We start from the raw sequence: 20,041 nt of genomic DNA on the forward strand, positions 1-20,041 counted from the left end.
AGCACCATGTGAATGTATGCTCGACTTACCACACAAACCACAATTAATAACAGGAAGGAGTTTTAATAAATGGAATCCACGCAAATAATTGAACTTCATTGCTCCGCTGATGCTCTTTTATTGAGTCACCAGAAACGAGAAAACCACAGAAATTTCAAATGTAATATTTGAGCTATTATACCTTGGTATTTAAAGATCGACTTTTGAATTTTAAATGTTCCGCAATTAATTTGTATAGCTGGTAGAACACTGTTTCAAATTCACCAACAATCTTTAACATCGCCGCACTTCTTCGCTCCTGTTGTGTTCAGTTTTTGTATCGGGTGAGACTGAATTGAGGGCAGTTTTTATTAGAATCAGTGTGCGGCAGCAAAAATATAACATCTTGAAAAAAAAAAAACGTTTATGATGTTTCAATATACTTTGTATTCGAATGAACTGCAACTAAAGAAAACTTTTAGGCGCATTTTTTCACCATTGCAAGTTTGTATTGTGTCACGATGGAATAAAGCGATGCAGGTGTTTCTAAACAACTTACTGCAATCCGCATAAATACTCCGACGAGTGCCAACATTATTCTAAAAGTTCTATCGTAATGTGTAATTTTGATCTTTGTTTTGCTAGACGTTTCTATGGTTAAGAGTGCTGTCGCGTTAAACAGTGTTGTTATGCTGGAGATCTTGGACTCGTAAGCGTTCAACATCGCCAAATATTCCAAATATTCAACATTCAATAATTTCATTGTAATACAAAAGTCAGCGAAGCGGTAACACTATCCGACCAATCAGAGTACAGCCGTAGCTCGGTAATTGACATATTCAATTCTAGACATTTAATAAGTATGTTTCTCCAGGGAATCCGGATACTTCTTTGACGTACTGCGACTCAAAGGTTTACGACGCTAAGGTTCGAGATTACAAATTTCATGGCGCTGGCGACCTAGTCACTTGTCAACATGGCGTTTAAAAGCACGTTAGTGTTCTTGTTCGCCTGCCAGCACATTTGCTGTGTTATGGCCGCCGAGTGTACCACGGCTATTATAGCTTCCATATTTGGAACGATCGGAGTGCTGCTTCTTATCGCTGCCATTGTGGCGCTTGCTTGGTATTGCTACAGGCGTCGACAGGCAGGTAAAAAATTGTTAACGGTGATGTTACTTACGAGGCTGTGCAAAACACTTTTTATTTTACCACCAATTTTAAAGGGCGCTGCTCATATTATTCATTTTGTTTTTACAGCGTCATTTGCGTCCACATCTTCAGCCGACTCTGTTAGCGACCCTGAATTTTCCTTTGGTGGAAAGGCGAAAGGTGGTGACATTGGACTGGATGGAAGTGGAACACCTGTTACTTTTTCACACCACTACAGCGAAAAAGCACCTTCAGTTGGTAAGAAGCTGCAAATACAAGCCACGCAGTATACAATTACGAACAAAACATTCCTGTGATAGTTTTAAATAATTGTTTCGGATACACATTACGCTGCACGAACTTTACTATTTAATATTCTTCGTCGACTCCTTTACCAGTCAACAGCAAAAGGTAAAAGTACATGTGTTTTCGTTTAGGAAATACCGAACAATTATTTGTCTTGCCGTGTCCACAGGCGTTGAGCTATAAGTCTTGTATTGGATTGCCTCCGTATTTATAAATGTAATGCAACAATAAACTTCGGAGCTATTTGTTGTTGAAGCGGCGCAAGCGATTAACAGCCACTTTATAACGCACTCAATTCCAGCTCATTCTTTATCTCTTTTGAAAAATTAGCTGCGTTTTTTAGCAGGGAAAACTGCCATGTTCTCGTATGGACAGAATGTATATTTTTACCATGCAGCAGTCAACCATGTCGACGTCTTTTCCAGTCAGTTCATGAGTTTTAAAATCCTTTTACCTGTCAGTTTGTCTTGTTCCTCGATGACATCAAAAAATTGGAGTATAAAACATTCCCGTAACTCACAAAAAAATCATTGACAGGTTTAATTTTCTAACAACACAAATCGCGCATAATTAAGAAGATTAGTAAGTGGATTATTTGCATAAAAACCACAACTCTTTTGCGAGATCACTCGAGCAGAGAAAACTTGAATAATCGAGAATGCACGTTGCAGTGAAGAACTGTTGATTATTTATCTCTTATCACGCACGGCATGTAATAAAACTACGTATCGCCTCTGGCAGTATTATATGATAAATAAGGTTAGAAAATTTTCACAGATTTATTCTCCAGGAATGCAAACAAAATAAATATCAAATGAAATTATCAACAGTTTTCTTTGTACTGCTACATTTAAAAACCTCCATGTAGTTCTAAACATGTTTTGTTTCTTTGAACGCGTACAGCATGTAATGAACTACTGCCTCTGGCAATATTTTTTAACTTAATTTGAAATGATTTATCACACACATCTCCAGGAATGTTTATAAAGTAATGGAATAAACCTGTGTGAGAATTTTCGTTAAACTAACAAAAGCTCATCCGGAATATTCTAAGGTTCTTAGTCTATCCACACACCGCATATCGGTCATATTTTCCGCATTGTGTCATTCCCTTTTAAATACTGTGACCTCTCGAAACAGATCATTCGCGTAAAGCGCAGAGAGTACTTAACATTCTCGAAAGCCACATAATTAAAGCTACTCTAGCTTTTAAACTTTTCTCTCTCTCAAATTTTCTAGAACAAACCCATCATTTATCCATCCAAACTATTCGACAGAGCGCACTGATTAGGCGATGGCAGAACTGATCCGAACAATAAAGATAGCTTCCCATAAAACTTCAATATGTTTCAAGCTGTTTGCTGTTTGAATAGCCAAGCAGTTACCATTGTTTGCTCCCTTTTGTTTTTCAAAGTGGAAATCGACAAGTAATGGAAAAAAGGAACCTTTATTTTCCTTCAAAGACGCGATCGCCGTGATGTCAGGGCTGTGGATTTTTTTTACCCATTACGACGTAGTTTGTTGATCTTAAGAGTTCAAAAGTAATTGAAGTAATAACAATACAAGTGGTAAAAAGAATGAAGAAAATTATCAACAAAAGCGGAAAATGTGTTGAAATTTGAACAATTTCTCATGATTAGTGCCATACAAAATTTATAAAGTAAAAAATGGATTTTCACACTGATATAACAACGGCACTGGGTGTGAGCAATATCAAGGTGTTTGGTGGATGCAAACCGTCTTATGTAAATGTTTCATTTAGCGACTTGACAAAGAGTATAGTTCTTTGCTATTTGACTGCCCTCCAACGGTGAGCAAAATCCTGATGAGGACTGGATTAAACTTTTGAACGACACAAGCATCGTGCAAGCAAGTCAGTTTGCGTTAATTTCAGTGATCCTTATGCGTGAGCCATACTAGCTGAAAGGCTCCCTTGGAATGGCGCATGTTTTACAAAAAGGCTTTTTATATTGAGCTATGTAATGACCATACGATTTAATTGCTCCTGTTGCTGCGGGGATATAAGGCCTCTAAGATTTTTTAAAAAAACCTTTTTAGTCTGTGTTTGCTTGTTTGTGTTCCGGCTGCGAGCGGTCTCTATTTCGTAGTTTTCGTTCGTATTTTTGCTACCTGCGATCATAGCACCAATTTCTGTTGTGTGTTTAATGTGTGCGAATGCTATGGCAGATTAATCGTTTACTGCAGTCGATTCGAGAAACAAAAATTGTCGGTTGTCACCTTGCTTTAAGCGTTTTTCTCTGAGTTTTCCGGTTTAACTGGCTAATCAAAAACCAACATTTCCAAATTCCATTTCGTATCGGATGTAGAGAACATGACTGTAAAACAACCTGCAAAGTATGTTGCTTTATTTAGAAGAATAATTCTCAGTTTCATCCATATGAACCTGAATTAATCGGCCTATTCCATGCATGGTAATGAGGAACTACGAGGACATCTGAAGATTCGAGAAGATATTAGTAACAGCAAATTACAAATACATGGAGGAAGGTTTTGAAAAATAACTCGTGAAAGTGTCACTAGACTTTAAGAAGAGTTAGATAGTCAGTCTCTAAAATCGATTAAGTACTCTTCAGCTGAGGTGTTCAACTTTCAACTTACTTTAAATTTTTCAGAAATTATTACTGCTACCCGTAAATAGCGAGAATTGCTAATGGTGGCGGGTGTGTGTGTGTGTGGTTTCGAACCTTATATGTTTAGGTGATTACATGAGCAAGTGGAAGACACTTGATGGCTCGTCCGTTATTTACTCTTCTTACTGGACAACGTATATTCTCAGATACGCCTCTTTAACTGTTGCGACTATCTTGTGGTAGCAAAGACCTATGTGCTTGATTATATACGTACCTTTGTTGAGAGGAGATTTGTTTATTTTTTTGTAGCTCCCGCTGATTTGTTTTGTCTTGTCTACAAGAACAACTAATGTTCAGTGATGTTCAACGCCCAGATAACATCAGACTGCAAATTGATTCAATATAACAGACAGTATCGTATTGACTGTACAACAAGCTGTTTTAATTAAAAAAAAAAAAAAAAGAAACATTGGGCGGCTGTCTGAACAGCGTCCGTTCTCCTCTGAAAAACAGCATGAATCAGCCATATTGCATTTAACCTGCTTTTAGTGGAAAACAAACAGTTGTATGCTCAAGCTTTGCGTACCAATTTAAAAATCTGTGGAAACGAAAATAATTGGCACATTTTATTTGTAGTGAAAACATTTTTACTTACGATAAGAGGACATATTTCAAAAAATTGTTCATCTTCACAGAGTTAGGCCCCAATCCACCCTAATGTGTTTTCAAAAGTGTCTGTTTTCATCTCGGCGAAAACGAAGCAAAATATTTTCATCCACACTAGCGTTTTCGAACCGAAAACTGAAATGCTTGGAAACGATGAAAACGACTGGAACCTGGGATTGCGCATGGTTAACATCACAAGACCATCCACCATCTTGGATAGATACTCCGATTTGGACTCTAACCGATGGCATGTGACGCTTTTTACTTCACCGTTTTCAAAAGTCTCCATTTTCACCTGTCCACACTAGAAAGGAAGTGTTTTCAAAAGTCTCCACTTTGAAACCATTTTTAAAAGTCTGTTTTTCATCGGCGTATTCTGGCGATTTAATGTGGACGATAGGCAAACGAAAACGCACAAGAGGAACAGACCAAATTTCGGAAATATCAGATGCACCAAGGAGGCAATCGAACCCATGACCCCGCAATAGTACCGATGATGCCCTGAGCTGAGGAGGAAAGCATGGTGGGCTAATTCGAATATTTGCTTTAGTGCTGGATAATCATTGTTCCCATGTTCAAATTAATCCACAGCTCTGGCTTCCTCGGTAGCTCAGCGGTTAGAGTATACGCCATGAGAAGGAGGTGTCATGGGTTCGATTTCACCTCAGGGTATTTGATTTTTCTGACATTTGTCCAAGATTTCTTCTCTAAAGATGAATGTTTTCACTTTTTTGAAAATCTCTTTCACTGGGTGAAAATGAGAACAAATTGGCCGAGAGCCTCGTGCTTTCTGGCGAGAGCCATATTTGACATACTTGACAAACAAAGAACGGCAACCACGGTATGTGCATCTTAAATAACGCTTGCGTCATTTTAATATTGTTTTTACAGCTTACAACACATCAGGTGTTGTAAATCCAGCATTTGGTGGCAGTCGTGAGTTTCTGATTGACATGCCTCCCGACAACAAAGGAGAAGTCAAAATTGATATGGAAGGAGATTCTTCAATGAGGCCTGCTGCTTATAACGGAGACGTCAAGATTGATATGAATGGGGAGTCAGACATTAAAACTCCTTCAGGTACGGGGAATGTAAAGTTGGATATGGAATGGGATCCTAGGAAAAATGTTGGTCTTCCAGATGGAAATCACGTGGAAACGAATCTTCCCGCTGTAAGTGGTCCTGCCATAGATCTTCCGGATGACAAACCTTCAGGAAGTTGTCTTCCAGGTGCTGATGCTGAAGTGATAATCAATGATCCTTCCAAGCCGAAGTTAGACATAGGAGGGGTGGGAAGTTTGGTAAGAAGATGTTATGATTCAGTTGTCTTTTTTTTTTTTTTTGAAGTGTTGTTTATTGAGTCGGGCGTAAAAATTGCACTGGAATTACAAGCCCCCTGATAGTGAATTTAATTCCCACCTGTTTTGGTAACAGCCTCGTTCGCTTGATATCTCTTTAAACAAAGTGACGCTAAGCTACGCTGTCAATCAGTACGTAGTCTTGTTAAAAAGAATCACATATTGTCTCCAAACCTCCGTTTAACCTGCTAAGTTAACTGATGCTCAGTCGGCAACACATCGTGTTGTTTATTGTCCTTTTTTATTATTGCTATTTTAAACCTCCAATTTGCATTAAGGTGTAGGTGATTAGTTTGAATATGTAGGCGATTGACATCCTTCATTTTTTCCTTTACTTCAAATTCGTCGCCTTCCATGAACAGTCTGGAAAGAGTTTAAGAAATTGTACTAACTTAGGATAAGTTCAAGAAACGTTTATGAGGACGTCGCCTCTCAGAACATGTTAAGTTAGTCGAACAGAAATGTAACCCTTACATCAGAGCGGAAACGGAATGGTCTGTAGACCCATTTGTTTTCCTTTTTTCCTATCAAAGAAAAGCGAAGACGTCTTTCTTGAGCGCCCTGGACGTGGGGGGTTTGGGTTGCTGATAGCGAGGGACAAAACCTTACCACCTCCTGCCTTGTTTGTTAGAGAAGTCACTCCTGGCGGCATTGCAGCCAAAACAGGACGCATTGATAAAGGTCAGTAAAAACTAAATTCCTTGTGTAATGCTAATCGTAGTATAGTTTATCCCTGAAGTGGGCAAAATAATTTCTGTGAAGTTTGTAAATGCATAGCGAGATGACTGTTTCAAGCGAAAGATTGGACCAGGTTAAGATATAAGTGAAAGACAACCCTTGACAGAGAGTTGTTATTGTTCAATCCTGATGCAGGACACAATGCAAAATTATTGATTGATTTTTTTGGTTTACATGTGGATTTCGAATTCGTCTCGTTCCACTCGTTAATCAAGAAAATACCGAGGACAACATAGCCTATACTATACAGTCGAACCTCTTTATTATGGACCCCAAGGGGACAGGAATAAGTGTCGGTATTATAGAGGTGTCCGTTTTAGAGAAATAGAATCTATATGGATTTTGGTCTCTCTGACACATAATGAACTGTCCGTAAGGAGAGGTTCCACTGTACTTAGTGCGTATAAGCTTGATAAATAAGATTTTTGTTATTTCCTCAAACAACAACAATAAAACACCTGAAAAAAGGACTCCGTGTGAGAGGACCGTTTTTGCAAATAATCAGACAGCATAATTCAGTTAATCTGGACCTCAAACGTTTGTAGGTGACAAGATCGTGGGAATCAATGACGCCTCCATTGAGGGCATGCCCCACGATAAAGCCATGGAGCTTCTTCGAGATGACGAGAAACCAATGCTGCATCTAAAGCTACTGAAAAAGGCCCTGTATAGTGAAAAGGGTATGTAGTACTGTTAGCTTTGTTAAGAGTTGAAATCTGATAATGAGATGGTTAAGTGCGTAGTTGGAAAGATTTTCTCGTTAATATGGATGAAACACGTCAACGTCAATAGGAGCTACACCTTACATCTTTCGCTGATTTTTTTTATCATACAGATAGCTCATTTGAACTACCTGGAGGGTCCATGGAGGAGACCTGCAATGTCGAGTTAGAACCTGTGCTACAAGCGGGAGTCCCGTCGGTAGATGTTGAAGGTATGCGACGTGACGCTCCTGATTTTGGATCAATGGACATTTCTGCGAGGAAGCCAAGAGTAAACATGAGTGAGCCTCAAGTGGATATGCCTGGAGGAACACTGAAAACGCCAATTTCTGATCCAAATGCATTTTCAGACGTTGATCTTAGTGGTCCATCGACTGGTTTGGATCTGCCTTCAACGAAAAAGAAGAGTGGTGGCTGCTTTTCCTGCGCATCGACTGGAGACAAAGAGGAGCCTTACAGCAAGGGCAGGGCAAACGCCGGACTGTACTTAGACAGGCCAAACATGAAAACCGACCGAAAAGTTAAAGTGAGTGGGGCCCCTCCTGAAGTTTCTGTACCTTCGGCGAATACGGGTGGAACACTTTCAGGACCGTCGGTAAATAGCGAAGATTTTGATTTTGATTCAAGCTGCCCAGATGTAGATACTTCTAAAAGACCAAAGGCGCATTTAGATACCAATACCCCAAGTATTAAAACACCACAAGGCAATCTGGCGGCCCAAATCTCGCAGCCGGAAGTTGACCTTTCGACGGAAAAACGGCAAGCTCTGCAAGGAAAATTTGACGCCCTTCCTACCGAGCGAGACCTGCCGCCGAAAAAGAAAAAGAGTGGAAACTGTCTTTCGTGTATACGTGACATCAATAAAGACCAGCCCTACAGAAAGAGCAGAAAAAATGTTGATTTAGATATTGGTGGACCAGGTGGCTCAATGGAAATGAGCACTGGTGGGAAATTTGACCTTAGAGGATCTGGTCCTAGTATTCAAGGAGCAGAGGGACGAATTCCACAGAAGGAATTGGGACTCCGTGCATCTGCCCCAGACAGAGATTTAGACGTCGATAAAGAACAAAACATTGACACTTCTGCTCCAGATCTCTTCCCGCCTTCCTCAAGCGCAGAAATAAAGACCGGTAAACTTGACTTTGATGGATCTTGTCCTACGATTCAAGGAGCGGAAAGAAGACTTTCACAGAAGGAATTTGGACTCCGTGCTTCTGTCCCGGACGTAGATTTAGATGTCGATAAAGAACGAAATATTGACATATCCGGTCCTGATGCCTCCCTGCCCTCCTCAAGCGCAACTGCAAAGATTTCTAGGCCCTCTTTCGGTGGTGACGATGACTTTGAGCCTAACCTAGACTTTAAAGGAAGGAAACCAAAAGTAAAGATAGGCGCCAATGGTCAGGACTTCACAGCACCAGACCTGAGGCCAGAGATTGACGTTTCTTCCGATAAAACGAAGGATACTTCAGTGAAACTTGGTGCTCCATCTGCCCAAATGAATTTGCCTTCTTCAAAGAAAAAGCGTGGAAATTGTCTCAAATGTACAGGAACGGGTGGAAAAGAGGAACCTTACAGAAAGGCGAGTGATGTAGGATACACTTTCGATGAGCGCGAAGCGGATGGCTCTATTGAAATGAAAAAAATTGCTGGGCCTGGCTTTAATGTCCATGGAAGAGAAGGCGGTGTTTCTGGGCCCGAATCGGACGTCCTTGGTTCTGGTCCTGACTTTGGTGTCCAGGGATCGCATGCAGATGTTTCTAGACCCGACTATAATATCGGTAGACCGAATGTAAGATCTGACTTGGGAGTCCGTGGACCGAACGCCAATGTTTCTGGGTTGGATATCAGTGCACCAAAGACCAGTATTTCTGGGCCCACATCCAGTATATCAGGGCCTGACTTAGATGTGCGTGAACCGAACGTGGGAATTTCTGGAGGAAAGCCGAAGATGGGATTAGACACAAACATCCCAAGCGTCAACGCACCAGAAGGAAAAATAGATACAAAAGTGTCTGGACCGAATGTCGACGTTTCAACAGGAAACATAAAGGACTCTAAAGTTACAGTCGATATGCCATCTGCTGGAATACATTTGCCATCTAAGAAGGCGAAGGGTGGAAACTGCCTGTCATGCACATCTAGTCCTGACAAAGATGAGCCATATCGCACGAGTAAAGGAAATGCAGACTTTGCTTTCGACGGACCAGATGTTTACACGGAGGGACCTGACGCAGACATCGAAGGACTTAAGAGAAAAAGTGAAAACGCCTTTAATTTGAGCACCGATACACCAGGTACAGATAATCTCAACTTAGAAGAAGACGCAGGTATCTCTTTCACAAATGCGTCCTTCCCATCAACGAGTGGAAGGGGGGAATTCGATGTGGGTGGCAGTGGACCTGACCTAGGTATTAGAACGAAAGCAACAGGTGTAGAATATGATGCGAACGGTCCAAAGCTCAAAAATCCAAAAGGGAAACTACAAACAGAAATATCTAGCCCAGGTGTTGATGTTTCGACTGGCAATGTCCAAGGCCCCCCCTCTGATGGACGCTTACCATCCAGAAAGAAGGCTCGCGGAAACTGTCTGTCGTGTGCAGGAGACGCGGATAAAGACGAACCATACGGAAAATCTTCAGCAAGTACTGAGTTTAAGCTCGAAAAACCAGACATTGATGGATCTTTGAAAATAGAGGAAGGCGGCAAATTTGATCTTGATAAGCCTAGTGTCAGCATTAATGATCCAGATTTTGAAGGAGCTTCTCCAGTAATCGACCTCCCATCAGACAAGGCCAAAGTTGGCTTTAAGTCCCCTGAATTTGACATACCAAGCATCGAAGGAAACAGAGAAGTACAAATAACTAGACCAGGGTTATCCCACGGAAAACCAAAGATATCGGGACCTTCATTTGACCCAGGAGACAAAGAGTTTGCCATCGGGGGCCCAGACCTAGACATTGATACAGCACTGGGTGAAGGAAAATGGGGTGTTTCCAAGCCAGATATCGCAGGCCCCAAAGGCAAAATTGACCTTGATGCTAATAGACCGAGTGGTTGGGGGGAATTTGATGTTGGTGACAGTGGACCTGACCTAGGTATTAGAACTAAAGCAACAGGTTTAGAATATGACGCGAACGGTCCAAAGCTCAAAAAGCCAAAAGGGAAACTACAAACAGAAATATCTAGCCCAGATGTTGATATTTCGACTGGCAATGTCCAAGGCCCCTCCTCTGATGGACGCTTACCATCCAGAAAGAAGGCTCGCGGAAACTGTCTGTCGTGTGCAGGAGACGCAGATAAAGACGAACCATACGGAAAATCTTCAGCAAGTACTGAGTTTAAGCTCGAAAAACCAGACATTGATGGATCTTTGAAAATAGAGGAAGGCGGCAAATTTGATCTTGATAAGCCTAGTGTTAACATCAATGATCCAGATTTTGAAGGAGCTTCTCCAGACATCGACTTCCCATCAGACAAGGCCAAAGTTGGCTTTAAGTCCCCTGAATTTGACATACCAAGCATCGAAGGAAACAGAGAAGTACCAATAACTAGACCAGAGTTATCCCACGAAAAACCAAAGATATCGGGACCTTCATTTGACCCAGGAGACAAAGAGTTTGCCATCAGGGGCCCAGACCTAGACATTGATACAGCACTGGGTGAAGGAAAATGGGGTGTTTCCAAGCCAGATATCGCGGGCCCCAAAGGCGAAATTGACCTTGATGCCAATAGACCTAATCTGGATTCTGCAGCAACAGAACCTCAATTTGGAGTAAAAGGATTACACATTGACTCACCAGAACCAGATAACCATATAGGTGATCTCCGTTTCGGTGGCAGTTTACCAAAGATATCGGGACCTTCATTTGACCCAGGAGACAACGAGTTTGCCATCAGGGGCCCAGACCTAGACATTGATACAGCACTGGGTGAAGGAAAATGGGGTGTTTCCAAGCCAGATATCGCCGGCCCCAAAAGCAAAATTGACCTTGATGCTAATAGACCTGATCTGGATTCTGCAGCAACAGAACCTCAATTTGGAGTAAAAGGATTACACATTGACTCACCAGAACCAGATAACCATACAGGTGATCTCCGTTTCGGTGGCAGTTTGCCAGATCTTGGTGTTTCTGAAAAGAAACCAGAAATTGGACTGGACAAAAAGGCAAATGGACCCGAAAGAAAACTAGACCTTGATTTCAAAAGACCTGGCTTAGATGTTTCGAAAACAAAACCACGATTTGAAGTAAAGGGGTTAGACACCGATACATCTGATCGAGACATCAGTGATGGTGATCTTGGTTTCACCGGCAGAATACCAGATCTTGGTTTATCGGGAAAGAAACCAGAAATTGAACTGGGTATGGATGGACCAGATAAGAACGTAATAGAACCGACGGGAAAGTTTGATTTTGATGTCAATCGACCTGGTCTAGACGATTCAGGAACAAACCCACAATTTGGAATAAAAGGATTAGATATGAACACACCAGAGCCAGTCATACCTGCTGACAATCTCCGTTTTGGTACCAGTAAACCAGATGTCAATTGGGGAGTGAAGACCTCAACACCAAAAGTACCACAGCCATATCCTGAACTAGACGTAGAGACTAAACCTCTTGATGGTAACATATCGGTGGCTAACGACTATAACTTTGAACTTCAAAGCGCCCCAGACACATTTCCTTCATTGGATTACGAGAAGCCACGAAGTCTTCAACGCTATGATGAGATTCGCCCCGACATGGAACTGAGACTGTTGCCTCCAAAAACGACGGAACACCCAGATAACAGGTTCGATTTTAACAGCAGTCTTGATATGGAACAGAGCGGTGAGCAACTTAAGCCTGGTGAGATGACTCTTGTTAAAGTTGAAGAAAATGTCACAGTCTGTTCAGCGTCAATTGAAGAAGATGATTCTCCTTCTCCAAGAAATAGGACATTGACTCTGGACCGAGAAATTAAACAACAAATTGAAGTTGTATTCCCAGAAGAAGAGGGCTCAAACGAAAAACGGAAGATTTCAAGCAGCTCATCTTCATCTTCCCCCTCTGATGCAGATGCTGATGGAGAGAAACCTTCAAAGCGAAAGAAAAAATCGCGACTGCTTAAGGCATTCAGAAAAAGCTCAACGAGCTCAGCATCTTCCAAGGAAGATGGAAGTACAGTTAAGAAGATAAGAACTAAAAGAAGGTCTTCAACAAGTTCTTCCTCATCCGACGACGAGAATAAAAGAAAAAAGGACACAAAGAAAGGTTCATCTACAGATGTGGCCCTTCCAACAGCGAGAACAGAACAGAAGAAGACAGCAGCAAGTTCGTCCTCTTCCTCATCAGATGAAGCACCAGATGTAGAAATCGTGAGCTCTATAAAACGTCCTGAACCAGATGTCTCCTTAGACGCTGTTACCACAGACACTCCGTCCCTACGAATAAAGACCGAGAAGCCAAAGGAACGAAAGGGTTCTACTAGCTCTTCGTCTTCGGATGAGGACACTGGAAAAGAGAATACTATTCAGAAAAAAGAACCAATAGAACGTAAATCTTCGACAAGCTCAACATCCTCGACAGACAAGGACGACTCTAAGGATATAAAGGTTTCAAAACTAACTAACGCCGCTGATGGACCAGTGGTAAACATGCCTAAAACAGTGTCCCACACAGTTAAACCAACGGACCCAGACCTAACGATTGGGTTGAAGAAACCAGAAGACAGCACAGAACCAAAACATCGGAAAACGTCTACAAGCTCTTCATCAGATGCAGAAGTGCCAACCAACAAGATGGCTTCTGACGATTCTAAGCCATCGATGCTGTACCAAGTAGAGTACTTCACTAACCAGCAAACGTATATTATAGAACCACATGAAGATCTGGATAATCCAGTTTTAAGTGTTGCAGATGTCCCTAAAGAGGAGTTCCATTCCGTTGATCCCAGAGACCCAGAGTTGTCGTTCATAAAACCATCGGAGCGTAAAAGGTCAACAAGTTCGTCATCTTCCTCGGACGAGGAAGCCACTGATAAAAAGAAAGAAGATCCAGTAAGAAAACGTTCAACAAGTTCTTCATCCTCAGACGACAGTGGTCGTGTCTCTCCTAAACTAGACACAACATTATATAGGTATGAGACGGTGCACCATATTTTGACTCCCACTTACCCCTTTGTGGATCAAGCAAACCCCAAAATAATACAGGAACATCCAGTGGTGGTCGTTTCTCGCTCCTTCAAGAATCCAGTATCAGAAAAAATAAGCACGGTAGCAGAAGACCAAGATGAACCACAGAATGTGGAAACCCAGTTCAGTGAACCTTCAGTGGACATGACCCACCATCTTGAATATCCGTACAATATCCCAACAGTTAGAGCGGACAGTGACAAACACGCAAAAGAAAAAGATATTGTACCCGTCGTGAAATTAAAATCAGACTTCTTAGTTGAGTTGGAGCCGGACAAAAAACCGTCAGAAGATGAAGACAGCACTGAGCATTCGAAAACAGCTGGCAAAGAAGACCGCGATTCTCCTTCACTGAACATACAAGCACATACCTTTGAGACAGTGTACCACGTGAATATGCCAGAAAATCCAGCCGTGGATGGAGATAGCTTAGAAATTCGAGAACATTCACCCATTGTGGTGTCTCGTTCAAGAATCCAGAATCCAGTATCAGAAAATGTTAGCACGGCAGCAGACCAAGATGAACCACAGAATGCGGAAGTCCAGCTCAGTGAACCTCCAGTTGACATTACCCACCATCTTGAATATCCGTACAATATCCCAACAGTTAAAGCAGACAGTGACAAACACGCGAAAGAAGAAGATATTGTACCCGTCGTGAAATTAAAACCAGACTTCTTAGTTGAGTTAGAGCCGGACGAAAAACCATCAGACGACGAAGACAGCTCTGAGCATTCGAAAACAACTGGCAAAGAGCGGGATTCTCCTACACTGAACATACAAACACACACCTTTGAGACAGTGTACCACGTGAATATGCCAGAAAATCCATCCGTGGATGGCGATAGCTTAGAAATTCGAGAACATTCACCCATTGTGGTGTCTCGTTCTATTAAAAGAATATCTCTTGAAGATGTTGACCAAGAAGAGGAGCCTCCATTATTTACAACCAACACAGACGTTCAATTCAGTGAGCCTAGTAGTGACTTCCAACTGGAATACCCAGAAGGAGACAACGTTTTCACCACTGGTGAACACGATTTGAAGATGACAGATGAAAAATGGATAGTGGGCCACTCATTACAAAAGGAGGAACCAGACATCCCAGCCCTGGTAGCTTCACTTGACCGCCCTGCAGAAAAAACTCAGCCAACTAGTGATCCCAGTAGAGATGAAGGAGACAAAGCGACATCCCCTCGTGAGAAGAGTGCTAAGGATACGAGGAGACGAAGCTCTAACTCTCGCCTTTGGGAGTTGATGCAGGGATACTTAATAGAGAAACCCATCACAGACGACGATGAGACTAAAGCTGATGACACAGAAGTGGAAGAATGTAAGGAAGAAATAGCTAAGCCAGAACCGAAAAAGGAAAAAATAGTATCTCGCGTATCCCTTAAACCTGCAAAATTCGAAACATTGAATGCTCCAGTTCAAGTTGTTGACAAAGAACCTGCAAAAGAGGTGATCACCTCAGGTCCGAAGGTGGACGATGTCTCAAAAGTAGTACCCAGTGTTTTACAAATTGATCCTGTCGCATTTCAAGTTGATCTTGGTGGCAAAAAGGCTGAAGTTAAAGAGCATGATGCTGAGTTGAGAAGACAACCATCGCTTCCTGTAGATGAAGACGACAATGAAGATGATCCATGGATGAGGCACTATTCCAAAGGTCTTCAAAGAGGCCAGCGCCAGCCAGCATCTACAAAATCTCCAGAAAAAGAATCAGGCTTTAGCTTCTCTAAAGTACCACACGTGAGAGGAATAAGAACCTCTGCTGACAGGGAACGTGAAAGGCCGAAATATACCATCGAGGGACTAACTCGGATAGAGCCAAGGGCTTCTCGAAGCAGCACAGGACAAGACCAGGCTAGGAAAAACATAGACGAGGTTGGTAGACAATCGGTCAGCAGTTTACGTTCCTTTTGGGATAAATAAATAAATGGGGGCGTCGAATAAAAAAACTATTAATGATGTGGATTCAAGATTACAACTACCTTCATAAGGATATCCTCGTCATGAAGACAAGACGTTCAAGCACTTTGAGTTACGAGAAGGTGAACATGTTCAATGAGACTGTTAAAGAAGCTCGAAGGACGGAACAAATTTGCAAACTCAATACAGATTTAATTTTAAAAATTGGTTCATGCTCATTCAAATATTCAACATACAGCTATAAGATCGGCGGTTCTACGTTTCAACTTAGCCAGTATTAAATTAAGTTTTTCTATAAATTTTAATTTTTACCCTTAGGAACTAATGTTCCTGCTATCACACCAAAGAAATGGTCAAGCTAGGGCACTTAACATCCAACCGAAGGAGCGTTGCCGAGAGAAAAGTAGAAGCCGTGATAGATATGACCCAGTGGCTTTCTGAAAAGCAGAAAACATATATTATATCTTCACATATTATCCAAATCATAATAATACAGCATGCCTAAATTATTTTCTGAGGCACGTTGGAATAAATGAATTTTAACATGCCTGCCGGTGCAGGGCAGCTTTACCGATAACACATTGTGTTCTATCGTTGACGGTTGATACTTTTCAATGCCTCTTCAACTAGGCGTACAAGAAGTAGCTCTAGATAATTGAAATGCACAGAACACTAGAAATTTGAAGTAAGTCAGTTTTTACGTTTTAACGAGGAGTTTTCAAATGATTCTCAAAGTAATAGTGGTGTGTTTAATTCATTTCAATAACTGTTACATTCAGTGATGTTTTGTGCCTTTGGACGCTTAGGAAACCATTGCATTATCGGAAGTGGCTTTGAAAACAACAAAACACACAAAGTTATCTAGAATGCAGTAACTGCAAGCGTTTGTTCACATCCAATGTACGGAATATTATTCTGTCTGATTGCATGTCCGTGCGTCATGCGCAAAGGACGCGTTACATCACTGACTGACTAAGATACTAAGATTCAGTCGTTTATCAGCACGTGGCCATTGTTTGATTCAAGATATTTCGAAGACACAAGTAAGTTTTATAAAGCAATTGCGTGGGCAAAGGCAAAGAGAAAAACAACTTTTTCCTAACTTAAATGGCCTTTTCACTGATTATTTCAGTGTCTTTGAGATAAATGAAAATTCTAGCTTTAGGAAGAGCAAACTTTGAGGACTTCAAAGGGGCACCGTCCCCTGCATCTCAACGAATTAAAGCGTACCGTAATCACCAAGTACTCGAACATTTACAGGACCCGATCAAGAGTCCATAGAAAGACAAAATCAACATAAATACGTAATTACTTTGAAATTAAACCCTGTTGCACCATTGACCGTCCGGAGCAAATTGCGTGCTATTGATACCAATGTTGCTAAGGGTTCTACTTTATAATATGAGGGAATGTTCATTTTTAAGGGACGGCAACCTCTAATAAATAAAAATAACAATTTTAATTTTTTTTTTTTTATATAAACAAGTGATCGTCGCTAATGGGCCATAACGGTGAGAAAATATTTCATCTCAATGGAGACTTTTGTTTTTAGGCTAGAGTTTTTACTTTTTGATATGGCCAAACATGTTATACGTCTATTAATAAAAAAAAGGGTCATTTGATTTGACGTTTTTTTTTTGTTGTTGCTGTTTTTCTAAGCTTATCCCCGCAAGGTGATGATGACTGAATTGAAAGTACAGAATTAGGTCAGATTAGTCCAACTTGGTCAGACGTTAGTTCGAAGCTAGAATCCAGTAAATTAGAAATAATCTACATATTTATCCAATCTTGGACAAAGTTCGTCGAGACTAATGGAAAACGTGCATGGGTTTCTCAATTTTCCTGAAGGAAAACAGGCAAGATCGTAGAAATTCTTTCCCTCCCCTTGATTTATCAGATGATTTAACAGGCTTCTCAACTTTTATTCGCGAAAACGGTATCTAGTACACTTCTAAGAATGCAGAGTGCATCTCTCGAGACTCACTGTTCATTAATCCTTTAGATGTGAAAAACACGCGAGGTCGACTGAGGGCTCAAGTATTCACTCCTTATTACTTAGCAAACGGAAGCAAAATAGATTTAATCGATGTCAGTATTGCAGGGATAAAAAGAACGGTATCAGATCAAAAACGAAGTTTATTACTATGCTACTCTACTGAAAAATCGTATTAACCTAGCCTGCTCGGTCCACGTGTGGAAAAAGTGCGCTCGTTGTTTTCTTTGTTCCTCGGTCCGCACGTAAGCAAAGAAAACAGGTTACTAATTAATAAACCTGGACCTCACCTTTGGTCGGTGGCAATAATGCCGCACGGATCAGCAAGCAAAGTTTTGTGACAAGCAGTCCGCTGGTGAGGGCAAGCTTGAACTTTGTGAAAATGGGTTTTTGTGTGAACTAACATTCAACCCTGACTGTGAAAGGTACAAGTCCTTATCCCTGTGGTGTGTGGAGCAAGTATAAATACTTTACTTGCTTACTTCTCTTGCTTTCTTTCTTGTTTTTTCTGTATGTCTCAGTTCTAGAAATTGAACAAATGTCCCTTCTAAGACAGGCATCTCTCTACAATTGACAATCTGCTCTGGCGTGGGTTTCACACGCGTCCCAAAAACTAGTCTCCTACGCAGCCGGTTTGAGGCTCGTCCCGCAACACTCCTACTCACGTTTGTGGGGAGGAGCGTTGCGTGACGAGCCTAAAAACGGCTGCGTAGGAGACTACCCAAAAACTGGACCGCGGTAAAAAAAAAATAATAATAAAAATAATAATAAAAATAATAATAATAATAATAATAATAATAATAATAATAATAATAATAATAATTTTTCAATAATAATAATCTCTATTAATATATTCCAAGTAAAATGTTATTGCGTTCGACGAAGGAGAACGCAAGCCTAATTTCGTTTTTGCGTCCTGTGTCTTTTGAGTTGGTGTGCCTGTGTACGGCTATGCAGAACTTTTCGAGATTGCTGTAAGGACACCCAAATAGCCCCCCGCTTGAGTTTTGCAGGGGCATGTGTCGGCCGGGAAACTGGTGCGAACTTATGACGACTCTGACCTCGTTTTCGCGCTAGAGCCAAGCCATCTTTTTAGTCCCGTTTTCGTATAAGAGTCGCCCCCTCGTTTTCGCGCTAGAGCCATCTTTTAATGTTGCTAGCGGGTCGAGTTTCACGTTTTGCGTGCTTGTTGGTGTGCTTGCTTGGGAGTTTGACCTTTTCTTGGCGTTTGGTGTGCTTGCTTGTCGAATTCTGGACTGTGCTTCCTGGCTGTGTGGACTGTTATCAGATAAGTTGTGTTGTTTACGCTTGAAGTTAGAGTTACTGGCATTTGGAATCTTGCGAAATTATTGCGAAAGCTTATCGATGTTCAGTTCCTTCGTTTCAGCGGGAGTGGAGTTTCACGTTCTTGCATCGCTTATGGTGTGCTGGCTGGACGGCTGTGCTTCGTTAGGGAAGTTGCGTTGTTTAAGTTAGAAAAAAATACTTTCGGGTTAAATTTGCATTTATCAACGCCTTCACGAAGTGTGTACGACTGCGAAGACACATGGATAAGTTCAGCGTAGTGTTGTTTACCCGTTTCCGCCAACTTTGTTTGCGTTTTTAATTTTGTTGGAGCGATGGATGTGCGCACGTGTATGCTCGGGCTGGAAAGAGTTCGCTCTTCAAGCGTTTTCTCGCTTCTTTCCCAATTACAAGCGAAAGTATTGTGCGTTTTTTAATCAAGGAAATGCTGTTTTCGAGGGTTTGATTCAAAAGATTAAAGCATAATTATGTGCAGCGTACTGGTTTAGCGAGGTTAAAAGCGATCGCGCGTGTTTCAATTCTCGGCTTGTGAATTATTAAACAGCGGCCAAAAAGTCGCAATATTTAAGTTTCGCTTCATTCACTGTTAAAACTGGGTTTAGTGAACAAGTTATCCAGTCATCTATCAGTGGAAGACACGGTTACAATCTAAATCAGTTGATAGAAAATGGAGAAAACGTGACATTGCCTTTTGAGATGATCTCAATAATATTTATGCAAATTTGTAACGCTACGCCGAAGATGTCTCGTGGCGGCTTTCAATGTCTGCTCAAAGGCAATGGCATATGAACGGCCACGTTAAAGTTTCCCCAGTTCCTTGCCGAATTCTACCGTAAATGTTGTACGCTTTAAAATAAGATCAATGTTTTGGCTTTTATTCCTCTATTAACGTGAAACTCAACTCCCGCAATAAACGAAGGAAATGAACATATCGATATGCTTTCGCAAGATTCCAAATGCCAGTAACTCTAACTTCAAAAGTAAACAATGCATCTTCCCTGATAACAGTCCACACAGCAAGGAAGCACACTCCAGAATTTGACAAGCAAGCACACCAAACGTGAAGAGAAGGTCAAACCCGACAAGCAAGCGCACCAAATATCCATTATATTATAAACACTGGGT

The 20,041-nt window shown here is 41.3% G+C and overlaps 1 protein-coding gene across 1 annotated transcript; it reads left to right on the forward strand.

Annotated features, from left to right (window-relative positions):
- The first annotated feature begins 845 nt into the window (after window positions 1-845).
- Window positions 846-15,768, forward strand: LOC146489238 (uncharacterized). The gene is made up of 6 exons (XM_085107338.1): window positions 846-1,130; window positions 1,239-1,388; window positions 5,585-5,994; window positions 6,585-6,732; window positions 7,335-7,469; window positions 7,625-15,768. Exons 1-6 carry the CDS (start codon window positions 956-958, stop codon window positions 15,619-15,621), a joined length of 9,015 nt encoding a protein of 3,004 aa, XP_084963464.1. The 5' UTR covers window positions 846-955; the 3' UTR covers window positions 15,622-15,768.
- Window positions 15,769-20,041: the final 4,273 nt, after the last annotated feature.

The sequence above is a fragment of the Pavona decussata genome, unplaced genomic scaffold, assembly GCF_977016875.1.
Source record: "Pavona decussata unplaced genomic scaffold, jaPavDecu1.1 SCAFFOLD_6, whole genome shotgun sequence".
Lineage (NCBI taxonomy): Eukaryota > Metazoa > Cnidaria > Anthozoa > Scleractinia > Agariciidae > Pavona > Pavona decussata.